The 16301-nt window shown below is 54.5% G+C and overlaps 6 protein-coding genes across 6 annotated transcripts; 4 read left to right on the forward strand and 2 right to left on the reverse strand.

Annotated features, from left to right (window-relative positions):
• Positions 1-1739: 1739 nt before the first annotated feature.
• Positions 1740-2764, forward strand: SNOG_05912 (hypothetical protein; the record flags this gene model as incomplete). The annotated part of the gene is made up of 2 exons (XM_001796254.1): positions 1740-2586; positions 2643-2764. 2 exons carry the CDS (start codon positions 1740-1742, stop codon positions 2762-2764), a joined length of 969 nt encoding a protein of 322 aa, XP_001796306.1.
• Positions 2765-3281: 517 nt separating this feature from the next.
• SNOG_05913 (hypothetical protein) lies at positions 3282-4672 on the reverse strand (the record flags this gene model as incomplete). The annotated part of the gene is made up of 3 exons (XM_001796255.1): positions 3282-3605; positions 3662-4191; positions 4276-4672. 3 exons carry the CDS (start codon positions 4670-4672, stop codon positions 3282-3284), a joined length of 1251 nt encoding a protein of 416 aa, XP_001796307.1.
• A 2444-nt stretch (positions 4673-7116) lies between these two features.
• On the forward strand, positions 7117-12093 carry SNOG_05914 (hypothetical protein; the record flags this gene model as incomplete). Its single annotated transcript, XM_001796256.1, has 3 exons — positions 7117-9621; positions 9718-11388; positions 11440-12093. 3 exons carry the CDS (start codon positions 7117-7119, stop codon positions 12091-12093), a joined length of 4830 nt encoding a protein of 1609 aa, XP_001796308.1.
• Positions 12094-12551: 458 nt separating this feature from the next.
• SNOG_05915 (hypothetical protein) lies at positions 12552-13472 on the forward strand (the record flags this gene model as incomplete). Its single annotated transcript, XM_001796257.1, has 1 exon — positions 12552-13472. The coding sequence occupies one exon, from the start codon at positions 12552-12554 to the stop codon at positions 13470-13472; it is 921 nt and encodes a 306-aa protein (XP_001796309.1).
• Positions 13473-13749: 277 nt separating this feature from the next.
• On the reverse strand, positions 13750-14080 carry SNOG_05916 (hypothetical protein; the record flags this gene model as incomplete). The annotated part of the gene is made up of 2 exons (XM_001796258.1): positions 13750-13804; positions 13959-14080. The coding sequence occupies 2 exons, from the start codon at positions 14078-14080 to the stop codon at positions 13750-13752; spliced, it is 177 nt and encodes a 58-aa protein (XP_001796310.1).
• Positions 14081-15204: 1124 nt separating this feature from the next.
• SNOG_05917 (hypothetical protein) lies at positions 15205-16298 on the forward strand (the record flags this gene model as incomplete). Its single annotated transcript, XM_001796259.1, has 2 exons — positions 15205-15546; positions 15597-16298. The coding sequence occupies 2 exons, from the start codon at positions 15205-15207 to the stop codon at positions 16296-16298; spliced, it is 1044 nt and encodes a 347-aa protein (XP_001796311.1).
• Between the last annotated feature and the right edge of the window lie 3 nt (positions 16299-16301).

The raw sequence follows: 16301 nt of genomic DNA on the forward strand, positions 1-16301 counted from the left end.
GAATTGCGCAAATGGGTCGCGCGGCGACTCGTGCTTCCAATATAGAGCAACGACAGGGTAGGCTTGCTCCTTGAACCAGGCGGATGGTTTCCCGTAAGATGTCGCTTTGTAAAGCTCGGAAGTGCCGTGGAAGGTTGGCGAGTGGCTAGGTATTGTGGTGATCAGTCCGTGAGTAGAGAGAGTGGTAGTTGCTTGCAAGTTAGACGTGTTCAATGAGCGTGGTATAACCAGGCGGCTATAGTGGTAAGCAGAAACGATTTTCAAACGATGAGGACGGGACATGGGCCCCCGGGGCGATTGCGCTACAGTTAAGGACAGCACAGCAGATGAAAGAAGAAGAGTGAAACAAGTCGACCACACTGACAGAGTCGCGGAGAGCAGCGGAGGAAGTGGCAGCATTAGCTGCCGCAGAAAACGGACAGATTGGACAGGCTGGGCAGGGAACAGCAACATGGTTGTCGGCTTGTGTGACTCGGATGTCGCAGGGGCTCCTAGGTGATCCCCCTTTTGCTACGAAGGTTGGAAATTATGTGATGGCGTCGCACTAGGCCCAGGCCAAGATACTAGTGGAACGGACGGTCTTCCCGCGCAGGGCCGGCGTGTTTTGGGCCACAACGTCGCCTCTTTACAGTTTATTCTTGAAGCTTCGAGCAGTGTTTGGGAGATTCAGGAGGAGTTGATGTGGTTGCGGACGGACCCTGTTCAGTTCTTTGCAGGCCTCACCAACATGGCGGGGCCACGCATGGCCTCGAGAGCACTCCTGGCCCACCCTCAGCCCGAACAGCGCAAATTGAATGGATAACCAGGGTTAGATTGTCGACAGCGTGATTGATCCCGAGGGGCTGCAGGCCGATCAGGACGCGTCTAGAGTGCGGCGGGGCACGTCGCCGACAGTTTTGTCAATAAATTGATCGATGCCATGGATGCCTGCCGATATGATCGTCGACTTTTGCAGTTCGCTGGCGGCTCGCACGTTCTGCGCAGCACTCGCAGCGTGCGACGCGTTCGTCGCATGTCGCGAGTCGCACAGTGCCTCAAAGCGTACAGAGTTAGGCAGAAGGGAGTCCCACGCGTGGTGTCTCGCACGAGTGTCAGTGTGACCGAGGATGGCGACGTGCAGCAGGTCATTGACGCGCAGACTTTGACTTCCAGCCGTCGTCCCAGGATGCCGAGCTGGGAATAGACGTCGAGTACGGGAGCTGCTACGGCTGGACTCTATTGGCGCCAGCGTAGTCGCGTCGGGCTCTACCTATGGACGTGACTGTCAACAAACGTTAGATGAGGTGCCAACGGCGCAGGGCGGACCCGCATTGATATGTATAGACCGAGTCCGGCTCTCTTTGGTGTCTGTACCTGACATTAGCGTTGGTGGAGCGCAGGCAGCTGCTGCTAGCTTGATGCCCCACTGTGCAGAGGCAAGCTATCAGGATTTTGCGACTGCTGCAGGCTGACTGAGATGCGAACCTACCGTAAATTACATTCGAAGACATGCATCTCAACACACGGCTTGTTGCACGCACATGGTTTGCAACCATCCCCACCTGGTGAGCGAGGTGAGGCTTAGCGTGCACGGGCCTGTATCCGATGCATCGTCATGGTGGGGTGAACCTACGAAGCTCCAGAATCACTCCACCGCCTCACAAACGAACCTATCTCCAGTCTCGGGCTCGTCACGGGACCAGAGATCAAACCACTCAGCATCCCTACATTCACGAACATTCGATTAGGCTTTCCACGACATGCCGCCTGACATCAACAGCCTGCCGCCCTCCCCGCTCCAGTCTCCATCCAACGGCACGTCGCGCAACCAGTCCCCATCAGCCTCACGAACCATGGCCTCATCCCCGCACTCGCTAGCTGCAACCGCTGCGATGAATGCTGGTATCCAAAACGAAGAGACACGCCGTCCCTCGTCTGGTAGCATGCGACGAGAAGTCGAGCGAGCACGCCGTCGATCAAGCGTCCGCATGAACCTTAACCTCAACGATCCTGCTGTTCCAGCACCAGGCGAGATGCAGCCGCGCAGTCCTTCAGGCCGCACTGCAGGTCTACCTCACAGTCCACACCGTGAGCGCGCACCAAGTCTGGGTGAGCTGCACCAGGAGATCGAGTACGAGCAGGAGGGCCAAGTCAACCGCCTACTCAACATGATCCGCCAACAGCAAGCTCAGATATCCACCCTCCAAGCCAACCAGCAGCAGCCATCCTCCTCCGCGGTCGACGACAGCACGCCCACGTCCGAGCGCTCCATGTCTCTCCCACACTCTGGTCATCCTTCACACGCAGCTATATCGCCTATGCCCATTTCCCCGCTCCCCATGACTAGCCAGCAGCGCTCATACTCACCCCTCGGCCTCAACCGAGGCAGCATAAGCCGCCAGTCTTCCTTCGCAGATCGGTCCCGCGGCGGAAGTCACACTGGCTCTCCAGCCCTACGCCCTATGTCTGGTATTGGCGGCGTGCACGACTACAACGACATGCTGCCCGGCTCAGCGACCGGACGCGACGAGAGCGCCTTCTATCAAGCTGAAACGCAGAACCTTACGCGCGAGAACCAGATGCTTAAGATGCGCATCCGCGAGCTTGGTAAGTTTCAGATGTCTGCTCAGCATGAAACGTCCTCCAGGCTAACCACGACATAGAGCGCCAACTAAGTGAACAAAACCCCACGAGCCAAATCACGCAGAGCCCCGTCGTACATTCTGGCTTGAATCCTGCGGCTGGTGGCGGCGACGGCAGTGAGCCCTCTCCTTCTGCAGCATGAAAGTGAACTTTCGGATTTCGGATTTCGGATTTCGGAATTTTCTGCTATTTTCATGGCATGGCGTAATGGAGTCTGGGGGAAAAGGCGGGTTGCATGGCGTGGAGTTTAGGATACCTAGTAGCATCACCCTACTCTATGAATTCTCCTTGTTGATGGCCTGAAGCGGTGACCCTGCGAGACAGGGATCTGTAACTTTATGAGTCCATGCTCCTGCTTTTGTGACTACGTGAGGTTGTGCACATACAATTGACTTTGCGAAAGTACACATATGTGTAGACTCCACGAGCCTTCAATATTTCACTGCAAAGCGTATCGACAAAGGGGAAATGAGGAGCTGCTTTGACTTTTTGGTGTGTACGTGTTAGACCAATGACCAGTCTCGTCCATGCCCACATTCGCAAGCACATTAACAGAGGCAGTATAACAAATCAAATTCATCCATCGCCAGAACCTCAAGCCAAGCCACCTATAGGCCACGCCATGACGCCAGCTAACCCATGCAAGTAACCCCGTGCCGCTATGTAGCCCAATCCAATCTAACCCTCCATATACACCTACTCGTCCTCCTCCGCCTCCTCCACAGTCGCCCGTTGCGGCTGCCGTTGCACGAGTGAGCCCGCAGGTGTCTGTCTCTGAGCCGGTGGGTTGGGGCGCCGAGTCGACCTCCTGCGGTCACGTCTTCGACGCGCGGTCCGACCGGGGCGGCGGTCGCGGGCATGGGGGATGTACCGCGGTTCCTGCCCTTCTTGCCAGCGTGGCCGTTGGCGGCGTTCTTCGCAGCGATTTTGGCGGCTTTCTTTTCCTTCTTGGCGCGTTTTTTGTTCTTGATGTCTTCGGGAGTCTGTATATCACGTTAATTATGCCGTTCATAGGAAAGGTTGCTTGGTGGAAACCTACCTCGTGCCATGCCCAAAGCGGGCGGAAGGAGTCGAAGAAGCCCACGTCCTCGAAGAGATTCGGGTACAGCCAGAGACCGGGAGAGACGGTGAACATGGTGATGATGAAGAGGATTAGGCGCACAATGGCCATGGCGAAGAAGAGTCCAATCAGGCCGAGCATACCCATACTGACGTACCAGACACCTTGTCTCAGCACGAGGGGCCACAGAGGGAACAGGATGATGGCGATCACCATGAAAAGCGCACCAACAGCATAGAGCTTCATTTTCCACTGCGATCCCTCGTATAGCCAGATGTAGTAGTTGTCGTCATTGGCTTCTTGGTGTTGCTCAATTTTGACGTCCCACAGGCCCTTGACGCGCTTCTTCTTGCCGTGGTTATGGCCTTCGTGGCCTGGAGCATCGCCGTCGATTTTATTGACACGGAGTGCGAGGAGGGAGAGGGGAAGCAGCTTGAAGGCATTCTCGGCAGAGGCGCGGTCGTTGACTTCAGGAAGGAGCGGGTTCTTTGAGCGGGCTTTCTGGTAGGCTGGAGATTGGAGGGCCCGAATTGCTCGTTTTACTGTCGTTTGTTAGCATCCAGAGATTAAGTTCGAAATTTTACGCTTCTAACCTCTGAACATGTCCTTCCTTTTCTCGTCATGGACAACCGTTCGTGGCTTGAGATCTTGCGACTTCAGCCAATTCGCGACAGCGAGCGCTTCTGGCTTAGGTGGTCCTGGCTGGATTGGTTGAGCCTGTTGCTGCTGCTGCTGTTGCTGTTGCGCCTGCATTTGTGCTTGCATTTGCGCCTGTTGCTGTGCCATTGCTTGTTGTCGCAGTCTTTGTACGTATTCCTGAACTGAAATACCGTGCTTCTCCGCCTCAGCCGCTAGTTGCATTTGAATCTGGCGAATTTGCTCTGGAGTGGGCTGCTCGCCGTTTGGTCCTTGAATGTTGATAGGCAGTGCGCCAGGAGGGGGCCCGCCTTGCGGTGGCCCGCTCTGCTCTTGCGGCTCTTCGGCACTCATTATGTAGGCGATTGTACTTGTCACGGGCCGAAGGTGAGAGGTGAAAGAGAATCACGAGTCCTTTCACTGTACGGCGCGGGGTGAGAAAGAAAGTACTGGAACTGGTCACCGTGGAACTAATGGTCGGAGTTCCCACTAGACAAGTTAAAGCCACATAGACAGCAAACATGTCCGCATCACGGCAGAATGTCGGCCCGCGATCTGACTAAGCGAGCCTCTCCATCAAAATCTCTGCAGCTTCACACAAACTTCTTCCTTCAACAACACCACAAACCCACAACGTGCAGCAACTCCCACCCCAGGCTTTATCGCAATGGTCCTTTACATCGCCTGGACGGTAGTGGACGCTGCTCACTGTGCGCCTCTTCACCTCTCCGCTCATTGTGCCACACCGGCTGTCTCTTGGAAACAACACAGACCATGGACTCCAGCGTCTTCTTCGAGTCGTCTTTCTCACTGACTGGAAAGGAATCCGGACTGTATTGATTACACTGTTTGTACAGCCACGGAGCATAGCGGCTTGCATGTCGATGGTATTTCCCGAGCAGGGCGTTTGACAGGCGTTACACCGTGTTCTCCCGGCGCATGCCGTGTACCTGGCGCACAAACCTAGAAGCAAACATGAACTGCAGTTCTAGGCTCTTGATCTACATGGTTTGAACCTCCGCAATTATGCGGACCAGGTTGGGTTGGCCATACTCAAACGCTAAGGGTGCTTTGAGCCTATCAGCACCAACGTGATGCATCACTTCACCAACACTCTGGCCCTTACCTCTTCGTCTACGGACAAGACCATGGGATAGGCCTATTTTGGTGTGAAGAAGATTAACGAAGACCTCTTACTCACCGCGCTGTCTTGCCTTTGGTTTGGCTCCAGCGGTCCTTTGATATGGTCCACATAACATGCATGCTTTTGAAGACTTGGTCAGATATCAATGCCCGTCTCCGTTTCAGGCGCAGGGTGGTTCTTTTTTTCGAACTCTACCTGCATCTATGTACGGTGATCGACATGCACCGCTGCGGCGCATGTGAAACAGTGCATTCAATTAATGACATGTGCCTGCTTGGCGATCCACCATGGAGTTGGTGATTCGCTTTGCACAAAGATCAATCCTGATTGTCCATCCACGATGGTCAGCACACGTCGCTGTCAGAAGCAGCCGTGTGCGTCGTAATCTAGGCTAAACACAGAAGCGCCATTGTGCAGGGCACCGCGTCCTTTGACAAGGTACGCATCGTCAGAAGCGAGTGATACGGACGTTGGGAACGGACGTGGAGCAGCACATCATCATCGATGAAGGACGGGGCGATGCGGGCTGATTATTGCATGGTGGAGCAATGCGGCACCCGCATTGAGGGCGCTCTCGGTCGGGAAGCTGGTGTGATTGGCGTCCGCGTGCGCATCTCCCAACGTTGATGGACATGGGTGGGTAAGCCACATTTCCTGTCTGTCTATCGGTGAGCGGCTGAGGATCCACAGCGTGAGGGCAAAGTCATCTTGCACTCGCTGACGGGCGGCGTATAGAAGGAGGTGCAAGCTAGCAGGTAGAGTGGATGAGTGGGCGTAGACTAGCTGCATGGTGTCAAATGTGGTAAATGTGGTAGAAAACAGGCGTCTTGGATCGTCCCCAGACAAATCCTGCTGCAGGGATACCCTCGAAGCCACTATTGAACGTCCGTTGGCTCGTCTCCGCCGCAGCCACTCGTCATATCTAAGCCTTTCACGCCCGTCTATGCAGACAAGAAAAGCGACGCATCCACACGACGCCGCAAGGCGCCTTGCTTTGGTACCACAACCGCTTATCCTGCGCAACCACCTGCGGGAGCTCTGTTTCGCGACACGGAAGTTGCAGTGCGCCCCGAGATCCCGCAAGGCAGACGTTCCTGCACCACTCAGCACGCGTTTTGGTGTTGTGGTCGTCGCGGCTCTGGTGCATACGGGCGGCGGTTCATTCCGAGCAGTGAAGCCTGATAGAGGCCCGCCCTTGCTTCGACACGGCACCCATCGATTCATTATCGCTCTGACACCACCCCGCCACGTTTGCACGTCTGCACGTCTGCACGTCTGCGATACAGTTCCCACGGTTGCACGCCGTTCTCGCGACAATCGGCCATCGACCACTGACCATCGAACCCCAGACCGACGTCTGCGACCGCGCTACGTTTCCCACTACCAACCACCGCCCGGGGTCTCTGCTGGTAACGTGCCAGCACGCAGACACCCGGTGCTGCCTCGACACCGCATCACGACCGAAAAGACATGTCCATGGTAGCAGACAGGCGACGATTCCGCGAAGGCATAGGCACCAGCCGGTCGTGGTGAAGCTGTGCTTGTAGACCCCAAAGCAACTGGCCACCTAGCCGCTGAGCCCGCCCACGTACCGTCTGCACGCATCGCGCTCGCACTCGCACACGCCCCAGCACCCGCTGGCGGCCTGTCCACCATGACCATGGTGCGACCGTATCCTCCCCAGCCGCAGCCGCCGCACGTGTACAGCAACCTCCCGCCCACCCCGACTCACCCACCACTCCTCCGCAGTGCCTCCGGCTTCGAAGGCCGCAACCTCGCCCAACACCCTCTGCCCCAGCGATATGCCCACCCGCTCTCGCGCCACAACTCGTACGGCTCACAAAGCTCAGATGCTGCAGGCGCTCTGAAACCGCCCGAACATATGCTGCGCCGCAAGACCCCCAACGGAATCTTGGCGGCGGCCTACGATGGCACTTCCGTGGAGCAGATGGAGAAGCCGCATGCGACTAAGCACATACTTTTGCCAGTGACTGCCGAGGCCAGCATACCATACGGCCTGAAGCAAGATCTTCCGCTACGCTCGCCAGCCAACACCAGGCAAGATGGATCTTCTGATTGGAGCCCCAGTCTCTACTTCGAGACGGGCTCAGGCAGAGCGGGACAGAATCTTCCGCAGATCGACTCCATGCTGAACCAAATGCCGCCTCTGCAGCCACTCCTTCCTTACCAAATGTATGCACCATACGGCGGTGCCATGGCAGTGCCTGGCCAGAGCCCGCTGGGACCTACAGCTTCGAATGACCAAGGGCCGTTTGGACCATACTGGCCGGATGGAACTTACACACCTTATCAACCTGCAGCAATGCGGGATCCCCGCTTCTTACATCACCAGCGTCCTCAGTGGGCACATCCGCAGCACAGCGTATACCATGCGCATACTTACAACACCTCTGTCCCACACATCTCAAACTATCAACAGAACCCCTTCCAGTTCAACCAGGGTCCTCAACTATATAACAACTTCGCACGACAATCGTCTGACTTTTCACCGTATCCACAATCACAGCAGCATTACACACTAGATTACCAGCATTCATCCGTACCATTTGCACCATCTCAACAGCCTCAAGATGTGTCCTCGTCGGGACAATCAACACCCATCGTTGATCACGCTTCCGCCACAACGCCGACCGCTGAATATGGCCCACAGTCGTTCAACGGCCAGTCCAGGGAGAAGGTGTTTGCCTGGGCGCACACAGTCTATGTGGACCTTTTAAGATATTTGACTCATACACGTAAACATTCGCACAATACAAATGGACGCCAACCATCGAGACCACACATCTACCCAAAGCCACCACGACAACCAGGTGCGAACTTGTCCGAGTCCGCCGGCAGCATGAGTTCTCCCACCATCGAGCGTCGCTCATCCCATACTGGATCCCCAGCGATGCGAAGACCACACATTTCTCACTCCCGTTCAGCCTCGGCTTGGTCTGTTGGAGGACTTGATGCTTCTGCCCAGCGACATTCTTGGCAGCATTTCTCACCGCAGCAGTCAGTGTTGCCCCAACTGCCTGGCATGGAACCCGTCCGCACTTTGCGCCGAATGTCTGGCTCCATTGCCAGCGCCAATCAAAACCAGAGTCAGAGTCAAAGCCTTCGCCATGAAATTCCTCCGAGCATGACGGCCGCTTCTGCCTTGGAAGCTATTACTAAACACTGCGAGGAGAGCAAGTGGAACTGGATCGACGGCATCCTCTTAGGAGGATGCTTTGCATACGCTCTTGGTGACTACCAAAAGGCTCAAGATTGGTATAAACACATTCTAACCCTGGACAAAAACCATGTGGAGGCAATTTCCAACCTTGCAGCCACCTTATTGGCGCTGCAGCGCAAGCGCGAGGCGGAAAGCTACTGGAGACAGGCGGTTCAGCTTCGCCCAAGCTACTTCGAGGCTGTTGAGCATCTCATAGGCTTGCTGTGCAGTGATCAGCGGGCCAAGGAGGCTGTCCTGGTCATTGATGAAGTGGAACGCTCGTTGAGATTTGTCAAGAAAGCTGATGCCTTGAGGAGTCTCGACATACAAAGCGAGCGGTCAACATCGACTGTCAGTGAGTCACCGAGCTTATCTGATGCCTCCGACCGGCCAGTATTCGAATTCGAAGGTGAAGATGAATCAGTCTTCAAAGACCTTGACGAGCTCCCTGGTTCGGACCAACCAGGATTTGGTTCCAGTGGATACGCTATTCCAGGGAGTGACAATGGACGTATCCTGGCCTTGGTTCATGCCAAGGGAAATATGCTTTACGCCCTAGGAGACAATGCTGGGGCGGCAAGAGCTTTTGAGATAGCCGTCCTAATCGGCGCCGGGAACCAGATTCATGGCATCGATGGCCTTATCAAACGTATCCTTTCCGTCGTTGGTTACAATCAGGAACAACGCTCTCCTGGTGGCCATCGTGTCTCGCCATCCTCGGATCCCATTCTACTCCCTCCAGACTCGGCGACCAGAACTGCACAACTTTGCTTTCCGTCCCACGGCCAGTTGCCCGGTCTCAAGTATGTGCCCGATGGCTTGGCTCGAAAAGCTGCGATATCCACTACGAGCAACTCCCTGCTGTCTCTTGCAAAGATATTCCAAGATGGCATGGCTACAAGCTTGCCAAAAGCTGGCATTCATCAAAACAGCTACGGAGTAAGAGAGATCCTCGCACTCTACTACCTATCTTTATCACTACAACCCAGTCCCTCAACTGCGAACAATGTAGGCATCTTACTCGCTAGCGTACAGCAATCAGCACCATCCAAGCCAATGGCCGTTTCTCATTCTCCATTCCACCCACCAATCCCCGGCCTTGTCCCAGGAAGTGGTGTCGCTCTTGCGCTCGCATACTACTACTATGGACTACAGTTAGACAAGCGACATGCTCATCTGTACACGAATCTTGGTAGCCTTCTCAAGGATATTGGGCAACTGGATGTTGCGATTCAGATGTACGAACAGGCTGTCACATGTGACCAAAACTTTGATATTGCGCTGGCCAACCTTGCGAACGCAGTCAAGGACAAAGGACGCATAAGTGACGCGATCCTTTACTACAAACGCGCTGTCAAGGCGAGTCCCGATTTCGCCGAAGCAGTCTGCGGCCTTGCGAATGCTCTGAACTCAGTTTGTGGTTGGAATGGTAGAGGTGGCATTGCTGACGATCTTGGTGCGCGGGATCGCTGGCATGTCGATGAAGCTGGGATGCTGCTTGATGCCAGGATTCCAGGCGCTTCGAGCTCTGGTTGGATTCACAAAGTGGTCAGATTGGTAGAGAAACAACTTGCAGATGGCGAGAGTTGGGGCCGGGGATCGATCGATGACAGCTTCATGCAGGACATCGTACGACCACTTGCACTTACCGACGGCAGTGCCCAAGATATCAATGAGAGACAGAAGAGTATGATGGATGTGCTCACCAAGTGGAGAGGGCAGAAATGGGAGGGCGCCCGCGTCATTCGTCTGGTCGAACGCGCCATCAGACACATGACTTGGCAGTGGTACCAGGATCGATACATCACCCGGAAGCAGCGTTCTACAGAGAGTTACAAGAGACCTCAGCTGCCTGCTGCACTTACCGTACCCGCTGCCCCGACAGTGCTCCCATTCCACACCTTCACCTGCCCCATGTCAGCCAAGCAGATTCGGCTGATATCCCAGAGGAACGGACTACGCATCTCATGTTCAACCCTGAGAGTGCCGTGGCTTCCTGCGACAGTCTACCAACCGCCTCCGCCGCCCAATCCATATCTCAAGGTTGGGTACGTGTCTTCTGACTTTAACAACCATCCTCTGGCGCATCTAATGCAGTCTGTCTTTGGTCTTCATGATAGCAAACGTGTCAAGGCCTACTGTTATGCGACAACGGGAAGCGATCATTCCGAACATCGAAAGCAGATCGAAAGAGAAGCACCCGTATTTCATGATGCAAGCAGTTGGTCAGCGGAGCGTCTCGTTGGTCAAATCATCAACGATGGCATCCACGTCCTCATCAATCTCAACGGCTACACCAGAGGTGCAAGGAACGAAGTCTTTGCTGCGCGAGCGGCGCCTATACAGATGGCGTTCATGGGCTTCGCCGGAACGCTGGGGGCCGAATGGTGTGACTACTTGCTCGCAGATGATACCGCCGTACCGCCTGACACACTGCGTCAATGGCGTCGAAACATCACCTTAGAAGACGCTTTGGTGGATGAAAACAGTGGAGGCACCGACGAAGACTGGATATACGGGGAGAACATTGTCTTCTGCAGGGACACCTTCTTTTGCTGCGATCACAGGCAAAGCGCTCCTGATTCTCAAGGTCGGCAACCGACGTGGGAGGAAGAGCAAGAGAGAAGATGGGCGATGCGAAAACACATCTTTCCGGATTTGCCGGATAACGCAATCATTCTCGGCAATTTCAATCAGCTGTACAAGGTATGTTACTCTGCATCTAATATTATATTTCCACAGACTAACTTGTTACAGATCGAGCCTACGACTTTTCGCACTTGGCTCCGTATCCTCGAGCGCCTTCCAAACGCCATATTATGGCTCCTTCGTTTCCCGGACCTCGGAGAGACCAACCTCAAACAGACAGCGTACATGTGGGCTGGGGCAGAAGTTGCAAACCGCATCATCTTCACCGATGTTGCTCAAAAGAGCCAGCATATCTCCCGAGCTCGTGTCTGCGATCTGTTCTTGGATACCCCTGAGTGCAATGCTCACACAACTGCTGCGGATGTTCTCTGGTCTGGCACTCCACTGCTCACGCTGCCGCGTTACAAGTACAAGATGTGCTCGCGCATGGCAGCCTCTATACTGAAGGGCGCCCTTCCCAAGTCCTCCGAGGGTGTACAAGCTGCCAAAGAACTTATCGCAGCCAATGACGAAGACTACGAAGAAAAGGCCGTGCGACTAGGCAGTGACTGCATTTACTATGGTCATCGTGCAACCGGACGATTGAGCCAGCTTCGCCGTATGCTTTACGAATCGCGGTGGACCAGCCCACTCTTTGACACCAAGCGCTGGGTCAGAGACCTCGAAGAAGCCTACGAGATTGCCTGGAAGAAATGGGAGAAGGGGGAGGGAGGAGATATCTGGCTGAAGCACCGACAGCCTGGAAGGATAGAGGAGGTATGAAGAGGGCATGCATACATTTACCGGGGATAGATTTGTGTTTGGCGATGTTTGAATTTAGCGAGCGCATAACGCGTTGTCGAGCTCAGATACCCATGGTGGTTTGGACATGTTTCTGGCCATTTAGCACCGTCATTTATTGGAGTTAATTGGGAATGTTGATGGAAAGCATCGGTGGCATATGGCACGGTCGTTGTCTTCATGGATATGTGGCGGGCATTTCAGGGTGTTTGAATACCAGAATTGTGATTCTTTTCCAGTCACTAGTGTTGCGATCAATCGAGGTTTTCTTTGCGAGACGTCTCACCGATGATACGTAAGATAGTGTGGTTCCAGCTGTGGTAACACGTACACGCGCCGTCAGATCCAAGCCATTTAGTCTCGACTCGGTATCACGCTTATGTCATGGCATCTTGACTCGTCCATCGTCATCGTGAAGCCCATCACGAACACCATACAAAATGGCATGCAAAGCACCTTCACGGCCGCGCATACGCGAGTCGCGCTGCGCCGAACTTCCCCCCGAGGTCTGGATCAACATCTTCAGCTACCATACCGACGCCGCGCATCTCTGGACAGCATGCCGTCGCATATCCTCCACCCTCCGCTGGTGCGCCGAATCCGCCTTCGCCGAATACTTCCTCCCACACATCCACATCGACTTCCAGCTAGAGAAATACAACCTCGGCGGCAAAAGCAAGCGCCCCGAAGTCCCCGTCACATTCTCACGACTGGGTAAACGCCACGAGCAAGACATGGTATGGTTCAAAGACGCACGCCCTCGACACCTCGTCCAGCAATTCGACAAGATGATGACTCGCTGGGAGGAGAATGTCAGGAATTGGACGCCTGAAATGCCAAACTACACGATTAGCATATGTGGCGCGGTCAATGATACAGCGCTCCCTGGCCTCGCTATCGACGTCGCGAATCGCGAGATATCCTTCAATTGGCGAGATATGCTGCACCTCTTCTACCGCGAGCACTCCCACCTGCACACCCTCAAATCCGCCTGGCACACGCAAACCACCGCACGCATACGCCAGAACAACGCGCGCCTCGCCAAAGGCGAGAAACTCATGCCGGGAGACTACCCGCAGCCCTGGGCCGCGGCCGAAGCTGAGATGCGCAAGAGCGTGCGGCGGGCGCGGCTCAAAGAGCATTATAAAGATGATGAGCGCATGGTGTGGGCGATTGAGAGCTTGGGGTGTTTTGAGCAGAGTGGGACGGGTGGGCGGGTCGATCCAGATTTACCGGGCGCGGGGCTGGGCGAGAAGTGGTTTGGGTGTGTGAATCTTGTGCAGGAGTTGTTTTTAGATGAGTGGAGTTGTGAGCATAGGATTGAGGGCAAGATTGAGAGTGAGCGGTGTTGGAAGGGGTAGGATGGTCATGTTAAGATGGCTTGTTGCAACACTCGAAATACCCGGGTATTGCTGTACAAGGACGACCAGGCAGTGGTGCCATTAGAAGCATCATGGCTGCGCCATCTGCGACCTCTAGGCACGACTATCAGAAACATGGACGATGTCACGGTGATCAAGAGGAATATGGGTCATGAGTTTATTAACATTAACCTGGACGCTTCGAAAGCTCCACATCGGCGCTCCTCCCATCCTCTACAGACTCCATCGTCTGTATCTGAGCGAACCACGCCGGTCTTCATCTCACTTCATCCGAACCTCCATCCAACATATCATCCGAGTCAAATATCAGTCTGTACGCCAACCATCAGCCCCGCCATAAATATCGAACTGAAATATGGAAGTTACTCACCCTTCTAAGCCCAAAGCGCCGACGCAGTGACAGTCGGAGCGACAGACGTTGCCGTGGCAGTGACAGTGGTAGTATGATCAAGAGTCGTAACCCACCCACCGGGCACCTTAATGCAGAGCGGCGCGCCGTTGCATGGGTCCGGGCTGTCCTTGTTGGCGAGGGCAAGGGTGACGAAGGTGGCGACGAAGAGAAGGAGAGTGGGGAGCTTGTAGAGCATGGTGGGCTTGGTTGTGGGAGTGTGAGTTGTGAGAGGGTCTGGAGATAGCTTTGGTTGAGGAAGAGGCTATTTGAGAATTGTGTGGTGAGGAGAGATTGGAAAGCGTTGCCCGTGGGCTAGATATATCTCAGGGTGAGGGACTAGCGTCCGCTTCCGTTTGGAGGGGTCGTTGTTAGACTGCCGATTCCTCGGTGATGGATGGAGTGTTGGAGTTGCGGTCGGTGACGTATCATGGGCGGAAAGAGGCGGGTGGTGGAGTTGAGTTCACTCGCTGGCATTCGATATATGAGATGCTATTGGTGTGATCGATCACTCGATCGATTGAGCATTCACATTTTACGGGGTGTCATGATAGTCGTGGCATCACAATCTTGCTGCTTTGCTCAAGTAGGAACAAGCCGGACTGCCAATACCAGACCGGCCATGGGTATCCGTTCGAAGGCGACCTGATCTTAGACAGCCAGGGTGATTCGTGGGTCAAAGTTGCGTTGTTCTATTGACCTTGGTCCGGCAAGATCTGGGCTCATGGACATGCATTGTCTGCCATTCACAGCATATCAGTGTTGTATTCTACGATAAAGCAGACCCTCTCCAGTGCATTAGTCCATTACTGTACGAGGAACCAATGCTGCATGCCTGTGTTTGAGACTCGGGTCACTATACAACTTCACATGCTCGCATATGGTACCTTGTCTAGCGGTTTTCACGATGGATATGCAACACTATCTAGCCTAATGGCGGGAAATGCATCTGAAGCGGAGGCGGGGCAGTCTAGTCCAAAAGTGACTTTGCTGACAGCCTAAACGGGATGTTGTGTTGCATTGCAGCCAAACACAAGACAAAGCTGTATGCGGTCAGCGACGGGATATCTGGGCCCACCTTGTGGTGTTTACAAAGCCTGAGCCGCATAGGCGCAGCACGGAAAACGCACATATTCGTCCGCTGATATCGTGACCCTTCCCTTTTCGCTGCTCACATCTACTCCTTCCTCGATGCTAACAAACTACACGTCCACCATTACAACACTACTTCGCTCTAAAAGAAGATATTGTACGTCAACGAAATACTCTGTGCCTACCTCTACGAGACTCCAGCGAGTCTACATAAGCACAATCTCCGACAGAATGAGCAACCGCGCCGCATTCCTCGAATCTGCAAAAGGCTCGTTCGTCGTGCGCGATGCCGAAATCGAGGAGCTTGAAGAAGGAGAAGTCTTAGTCAGGGTTCAGGCATGCGCTATGCAGCCTGCAGATGAAAAGATAGCAAAGTTCGCGATGATGCCATTCGAGTATCCTGCGGTCCTCGGTAGTCCTGTGGCAGGCGTTGTTGAGAAGGTCGGTGCTGGAGTAACCAAGGTCTCTGGCGGCGAGCGTGTTGTTTGCGGAACAAAGGTCTTCTCCCACAAGAAAGCAAAATACGGCGGGCTTCAGCGCTTTTCGATTGTCGATGCGTCTGAGGTTGTTGAGGTGAGCCAGCATTCTCCGAGATGATCATAGTCATCTAACATTTTGATCAGATTGGCGATGTTAAGTTCACGAAAGCGGTGACGCTTGCGTCGTATACTCCACCAGGAGCACTATTCGGGAAGTCCACTTTGGGCATGCACTGGCCCACAGTCCCAGCAAGCCCACTCCCAGCCAGCGAGCAGGGCAAGAAGATAGTCATCTGGGGCGGTTCTTCAGCTATGGGCTCGCTGTCCATTTCGTACGCGAAGCAAGCCGGCTACACAGTGATCAGTACCAGCTCCCCTCACAACTTCGGTCTTCTCAAAGAATGCGGCGCCGATTACATCTTCGACCATAGCGATCCAGCCACCATCTCTCAGATTCGCGACCTGTTCCCAGTCGACTACTGGTTTGACACTATCTCGCTCAAACCCACTGTCTCTACAATCGTCCAGATCCTCGCGCCTGAGGGTAAGCCTGTGACGAAGGCAAATATACTCGTCCTCTTGCCGCCTGTGATGTTTGGAAATCCGGAGCTTCCAGAGGGTATCACGGTGCAGTTTCACCGCTTCTCAACGCACGCCCCAGAGAATGAGGGGTGGCAGGAACACTTCTTGGCAAGCGGAGGGTTCATTGAGAAGGCTATCAAGGCTGGAGTGCTGAAAGGTGTACCTGCGAATGTCTTGGGCGGGCTCGAGAAGGTTGCTGAGGGTATAGAGAAACTACATGTCGGTGTTAGTGCGCAGAAGATTGTTATAGAGCCATGGGCTTAAATT

Source organism: Parastagonospora nodorum (assembly GCF_000146915.1).
Source record: "Parastagonospora nodorum SN15 chromosome Unknown scaffold_8, whole genome shotgun sequence".
NCBI lineage: Eukaryota > Fungi > Ascomycota > Dothideomycetes > Pleosporales > Phaeosphaeriaceae > Parastagonospora > Parastagonospora nodorum.